The sequence below is a fragment of the Glycine max genome, chromosome 12 (genome assembly GCF_000004515.6).
Source record: "Glycine max cultivar Williams 82 chromosome 12, Glycine_max_v4.0, whole genome shotgun sequence".
Lineage (NCBI taxonomy): Eukaryota > Viridiplantae > Streptophyta > Magnoliopsida > Fabales > Fabaceae > Glycine > Glycine max.
In genome coordinates, this window is record NC_038248.2 from 5,941,879 (window position 1) to 5,949,061 (window position 7,183).

A 7,183-nucleotide genomic window follows, 5' to 3' on the forward strand; every position below is an offset into this window, starting at 1 on the left:
ATAAATACTTAAAAAAACAAGCATAAGTTAGAACAAATATAATAATAAATATAATATTGATTAATAAGCATTTACAATTTTGGTCTAACTTATAAAAAAAATGAGAAATTAAGTTAATCCTTACAAAAGAGTGAGATGATCTAACATTATGCATATTAATCAATATTATGTTTATTATTACATTTGTTCTAACTTATGTTTGGTTTTCTATTTTTTTAAATACTTATTGTAATATTATGCTTGCAATGATTAAAAAAAGAGAAGGAAAGATGAAGATTAAATTATATTTTATTCTTAAATAAAACAAAATTTGGAATCTGACAAATTAGTCCAATGAAAACTTACTTGACATTTTGGTCCAATCTATTCAATAATTATGATAGCAATCATTTTTGTGACATTTTCGTCTCTCTGATATAGATAAAATTGTCACACTTTTTTCACTTTCAGATATTAAAATTTGAATTTCTATTTTTCATAATAAATTTATCAACACTCTCCACGTTCAAGGACAAAAATGATTATTTAATTTATCACACTTACCCTCTTGGGAATAAGATACGTCCCACAAAAAGATATGATTGTATATTAAGAAAGTTTATTTCAATCTACTTCATATGTCAGAAGACTTGGTATCAAACATAATTGTAAGACAATTATTTCTGTGACCAAAACCTTTAATTTAATGTGTATGTCATCCAGTTCCTCTCCAAATAAAGAAGAACCAGAATCTCCTATATCATCCTATGCTTTTCTGTACAAGAAACAAACGAATACTTTTCAGTGCTCATCTAACAACACCTATGTGCTTTTGCTTTCAAAACAAGGAAAAAGAAAACATGTAGACCAAGATAATCTTAAAACAAAATAATTGCAGCATCTCTTATGATATCTCAATGCAGCCATGTACAGTAACCGGTGGTAGAACAAGCAACAGAGGTGTATCACCAGTTCACACAACATAAACTCCTCAGATTTCTGCCATCTGCACATCTGCCCGTGCCTGGTCTTATGTTTTCATGGGACATTGCCATTTGTGATGCAAAATGATTCAAACCTAGGCTCAGTCAGGTCTACTATTTCCTCTTCTGATGCACAAGAGCCATCAGATTTCGAAGTCAAGAGGATCAAACTCTCCATATACTCAGCTGAAAGTGCATCTTCTGCTTTATTTTTGTTCTCAACAGAAAGATTGTGATCATTATATATTGGCATTGAACTATGTGTTGGAAATTTACTAGGTGGAGCTTGCCTTTGCTTTTGTGCATCTTCTGGTTCCTTTACATGTCCATCAAGAAAAAGATCAGGATATGGTTTGTTTTTCATGCTACATGAGAATGATCTATGATAGCAGCTGATGTAACGATCAGAAACGAAAAATATGCATTAAAACTTCAAATATTTGAAAAATAAGAAACATGATTAAACTAGAAACACTGCAATTAGCAATGATAACATAAAGGTGAATGTGTTTACCTGAAAGAGGCTGGCTGGAATGTTTCTTCTCCTCCTAGATTTTCCCGGGGAAATACTCGAAAGAATCTGAACAACCTCGCTCATGGTTGGTCGAGTGTCGGGATCCAGCAGCAAACACTCCTTTGCTAAGTATGCCATTACCTGCACCTCTTCTTCTGGGAAGTTTCCTTTCAATTGGGGATCAACCAACTCCGTTATTACTCGCCTACTATCCTGGAAGCGAGGTGTAGCCTAAAACAGAAGTTTAAGCAACCATATCAATACCTGGTTGTCCATAATCTTTTCTAGTTGAATTCATTAAGCTATGCAACAAGTTCATACTCAAGTAGGTCATCATCAATAAACCCAATCATCATAATTCAGGATTGTAAATCGAAGATGAGATATATTATAAGGATGCAAAAGACATGATGAATTCAAAAATTATGTCACATAGTATGATTATCAAGTTGAGCACATTGAAGATCTTCCTCATATGAACAAATGTAAATTCAAGTTAATGTCATGGTTATTAGTTATGACTTATGAAGAATTGAAGATAAATTAAAATACCCATATAACGAGGCTTTCTTCTTTGCCTGTAGATTTATGGATGGGATGGCGACCACTGATAAGCTCAAGAAGAACCACCCCAAAACTAAAGACGTCTGACTCAAGAGAAGCTCTACCAACAATGGCATACTCAGGTGCAAAATAGCCAAATGTTCCCTGCATTCTTGCTGGAGAATTTGAACAGCTGGGGAGGTCATCAGATCTCAAGTTTTTAGCCATGCCAAGATCAGTTATCTGCAAGTAGAATACTTGAAAAGTTTATGGAAGTATATTTTATGACTTGTGACAATTACCACCTATGAATCATTAACTCTATTTCCTTAAGAAATAAACACCATGTATTTGCTTTCAGTATCTTATTGGTTTGTATCATAAGCCAAACTCATTCCTATTCAAGTCCAGGTATAATATTTCTTCTAAAGTAATTCCCAATTTGCTACTACCATGCATCCAGAACAAACAAGATTCATACTTTTGCTTGCCAATTTTCATCCAGAAGAATGTTAGTTGATTTGACATCTCTATGAAGAATTCTTGGAGCAGCTGCTTCATGGAGATACTCCAAGCCCCTTGCAGCTCCTATTGCAATCATAACACGAGTGGCCCAATCGATATGTTTTCCAGAAACTCCATCTAAACAGTCCCTCAAATTTCCATTGGCCATGTAGTCAAATACTAGTAATCTCTGAACATGTTTTCCTTTTAACTCGGAGCAGTATCCAAGCAAAGGAACCAAATGACAATGGTGAAGTCTAGCTAATAGTTCAATCTGCACAAACAAAAACATGGTTAATTGTTATGAATGCTGTACAGCAATAAAAATGTTTTAGGCTCATCATTTTATCTAGAAACTATGGGACATTATAACATAAAATAACCAGCCGAAGAATACTGATATTCCAAGATTAGGTACAACCTCCTTGAAAAATGCAGAGTCTGCTTCTGGCCCTCCTTGGTCTTTTAGTCGTTTAACTGCCACATTGCTACCATCTTTCAGCCGACCAAGGTATACATAACTACTTCCCCCTACCCCAATTAGGTTGGAAGATGAAAAGTTTTCTGTTGCATTTTCCAGTTCAGCTAATGAAAATGGAAAAATATTCCCATGATAAGTTTCTTTTGGGCTCCCAAATAAGAAAGAGGCTTTCTGAAAACAACCTACACACAAAAGGAAAATGATAATTGAGAAGCAATAAACAATGGTGAATTAACAGAAGATCATTGGAATTTGCATATGCATTCATAAAATTTGGAAAAAGGATTACATTTGAAGCATGAAATTAAAATCAAGGAACTGCTAGTAAAAAAAAACCAACTTACCTGTGATATGATAAATTGGAGAATTTATTGCATATTTTGTTTCTGGCACTGAAGAAGCCCCTGATCTATGACTAATTAAGTTGGTGGTACTACCACTACTTGTTTCCTTATCTGTTGAGAATATTGGTGATTGAATTGTACATCTGTCCTTTCGGTAGACATGGCATATAAGTGAGACAAGAAATGCCATGGTTGTGCATATAACACATATTAATAGTATAACTACAACAATCTTGCTGGAAACATGCTTCTTTGAACCTCCCGGCCTGCTGACGGTTCCTGAAGAACTCAAAAAATCATATATTCAGTTTCTGAGTTGCTTGATCTAGGGACAAGCCAGTAATTTTGTATGAAATGGTATAAGCTTTTTTCCAATATCAATAAGTAAAAAAAAAAACGATGAAAAGAGGCAAAAAAAATTGAGAAAGAAAACCATCTTCGCAGTAAGAAATGATCAGTTATAGAAATTTTGTTTTAAATATCCATAAATAAGAGTTATACCCCAGAAACTAATCCTAGTATGGAAATATCCATTTAGGTTTTGTGTACAACAATGTTAACTTAGCATTAGTCCATCTAAATCAGCTTCAGGAATGAATAGTTGGTGAAATTTAAGAGATGGAAATTCAGGATTAGAGCAAGAGAGGGGGAAAGATACCCCAAGTGCAGTTGCAAGTGCTAAAGCAATTAGAGCTACGACCATCAGCTGCCACTTGGGGAAATCCATTGGAATCACATACGCATGTCCATACAGATGCACTCTCTTCAGAATCTACATGGAAGGCAAAGCAGTCATCATATAATACTCAGGCGGTGATCACTGTATCCCCATTTCACTCAAAAGGGAGAAAATATATTGCATTCCTACCATGCATATTGGTTATCAACCACAATTAGCCACTTTAGCATCTCAATAAATGTAAAAATTTAGTTCGATTATATTTTGAAATTTATCATAAAAGCAACATTTATGAATCAAGATGAATTCAATTACCAGGCAACTTTTGCAAAAAAAATGCATCCACTAAAGATACACAAAGGCAAAGGTCAAGCTAAATAATAAAGTGTAAGAATATAACAGTGAAAAGAAAGGGAAAAACTGATAGGACAAGAAGGAAAATAAAGCAAGGTAATCATATTAGTTCTAGAATTAGTTAGAGTAGGTTAAGAGTAGTACATTAAAGAAATGGTTGGGTGGTTAGCTTAGAGGGGAGCAGAAGTTTCATTCTGAATTGATATCATTGTAAAACTGGAGTACTAGCTCTGTTGTAAAAGGGGAAAGGCCTTGGAAGAAGAACTCCTTTTTTATGTTGACATTTAATGAAGTTTTGCAGAATTTTGTTTTCTCAGCACTCTTGCTTGTATGTTCCTAACAAAATACTGCAGGAGGCTGCTTGTCTTCATTCCAATAGAAAACTAATAGTATACCTGAGTGGCAATCACATGACTTTGAACAATTAGCAAGAGAGTAGCTCTGGTTCCCTTGGAAAGAACATCTACATCTCCACTTGTTTAAGCTAGATGTCTCAGAATTTTCATCTGCAAAGAATAATGGCAAGCATAAAAACACACACGGATTTTTTGGCAAAGAATAATGGAGAGAATTAAATACTCCTTGAAGTGTCCATAGGATGCCTATCAAAAGCTGCTGTATTATTATATTTTTATTTAAGCAGTCAAGCACCTAAGTTTAAAGTGCATAAGCTATGCTACTAGAAACAATTGGAGAGCCAATTACCAAGTGTTTTCCAAATTGTTATACTAACCACAAAATGAGTGCTGAATCCAAAGCAAGCTAATAACTAAAGCAAGAGCAATTTTGAGCTGTGGCTTCATTTATTCCAACCCATACACTGAAAATAAAAGAAAGGAAACCATTTAGTTCCATACAAACACTTGAATAATAATGCTCCTCGTGCTATGAAACAAGCCACTTATGTTTGATGATTTCCCGAGACAATAAATTCATCTTCAGAACCTAAAGAAATCATGAACAGATGATGAGCAACATGTAGTAGCTACATCGTTTCAGATACCAGATAGCGAGAGAGGGAGAGATATCAAGAGATTTAACCAAATAATGGCTACAATGTATTTAAAGTATGTATATACAAGAGCAACATCAAAGTCAATCTGAAGATTGTGCCAATCTAAAAGAATTTATATACTATGTTGACGGTTAAACTATCATCAAGAATTTAAGATATATGAAAAATATATATGAACAACTTTCAAAAGCAACTAGCAAAACTTAATTATGACTTATTCTCTGTATTGAAATAACACTGCCATTTTCGAGATCATAATTGAAAAACAAAGAACATTAGCATCAATTGGTAAACCTGTATTAAGAAGAACAGGCTTAGTGTTCAAATATCCCGAGTCCAATCCTCATCTGTGGAAGCAAAAAGCTAGAGTGATCCACAAGATAAACTAATCCAAAAATTTCCAACTGCACACAAAAAAATCAAGAAAGCAACAGCACCCTTATTTTTCAGTTTCTACCCTATGGTAAGGAAATGGATATCAATCATTTCATTCCTAATAAGGGGATAGAAAATCTCTTTTTCTGACCAAAATTTTACGGCCAGTGTATGTAATTAAGGTAACAGGGGTAGGAAGGAACAAATGCTGGGTTGGCCAACAAACATCAGAGTCAAAGTAATTCACTCTCAGTACCATGTACTAAACAAACATAAAGTGATGGCAGTGAGGATGTTATTGACTACAAAGCATTGTATGCAGAAGCATTGAAGGCTTGAAATTTTAGTAGAGTAGATAGATATAGTAGTAAACAGTTTGGAATAGTAAACACTGAGAGAGAGCGGCTAGGATTCATAAATTATAAGTCGACAACCAATTTTGCAATTTGTAATAATGTTGCAATTGAAGGAGGACAGATGGACCGACAGAATTGTTACATCCTAGTATCTTACAGCACAAAAATAAATAATTCAGATAGTGAACTGGTAGAAGCGTGGCTCAAAAACAGCCTCCAAAAGTCTATGAATGGAATGTACCAAAAGAAACCATCATAGTTTCCACCTACAATTCTGCAAAGTTTGAGATTTTGGAGATGGAAGAAGAGGGTTTTGGTGCAAATTAAAGAAAGTCGAAGCAGCAAAACAAAACAAAACAAAAAGAAAGAAAGCTATGATTGATGAGCATCTGAGAAAGCAAAGACTAAGACTAATAATATAGCTAGGAGAGTTTGCAAAGTTTTGTAATTTGCCCTCAAAATTATGCACGTTTTTCCTTGTTTTGGAAAGAAACTAGTAGTTCATTAAACCGAAACAAAGCAAAAAAGAAGTAAATTAGAGTAATGACCTAATGGGGGTCTCAAGCTCACCAACCTCCAGGATTCATTATTAGAGAACAATAAAGAGCAATGGGAAGAAAATTAATCACACAAATGGAGGATAGAGACCTATCCAAATGAGTCTATTCTATAAAAACAACATAAACATCTAGATATGAATTGATTCAACTGAAGCTTAAAAAAGCAACCATCTAGTCCTCAACCTTACTGAAAGTAACCCCTTGCTAACTGAAAACAACACTTCAACCCCCCTCTTCCAAATTTACATCTATCCAAAATAAATAAAAAATAAAAACACCTCACACCTCAGCTGGGTTTTTCACTCATTTCCTGATCCAGTTTTCCTTCATATGAACATACTGATACACCCTCTTCACTGAATTGTCGTCAAGTCATAACAGATTCTGTACTTTTTTTTAAAATAAAAATAAAAATTTTGGGACAAGTATATCCCTTTATCACAAACATGAAAAACGGAGTGAAATAAGTTTGTTTCAACTTTGGAACACCAAATTT

At 34.2% G+C, this 7,183-nt stretch overlaps 1 protein-coding gene across 17 annotated transcripts; it reads right to left on the reverse strand.

Annotated features, from left to right (window-relative positions):
• Positions 1–586: 586 nt before the first annotated feature.
• On the reverse strand, positions 587–7,183 carry LOC100817870 (receptor-like serine/threonine-protein kinase NCRK). 17 transcript variants are annotated; one of them, XM_014764582.3, is made up of 11 exons: positions 6,973–7,183; positions 5,691–5,743; positions 5,115–5,201; positions 4,777–4,887; positions 4,007–4,120; positions 3,349–3,627; positions 2,945–3,186; positions 2,501–2,797; positions 2,029–2,262; positions 1,477–1,707; positions 587–1,278 (listed from the first exon to the last, which is right to left on the reverse strand). In XM_014764582.3, the coding sequence occupies exons 3-11, from the start codon at positions 5,182–5,184 to the stop codon at positions 1,018–1,020; spliced, it is 1,839 nt and encodes a 612-aa protein (XP_014620068.1). In that variant the 5' UTR covers positions 5,185–5,201; positions 5,691–5,743; positions 6,973–7,183; the 3' UTR covers positions 587–1,017. The 17 variants fall into 17 exon arrangements, with proteins under 17 accessions (XP_014620068.1, XP_014620069.1, XP_014620073.1 ...); XM_014764583.3 differs by having other exon boundaries at positions 5,115–5,326; positions 6,973–7,140; XM_014764587.3 differs by having other exon boundaries at positions 6,871–7,140.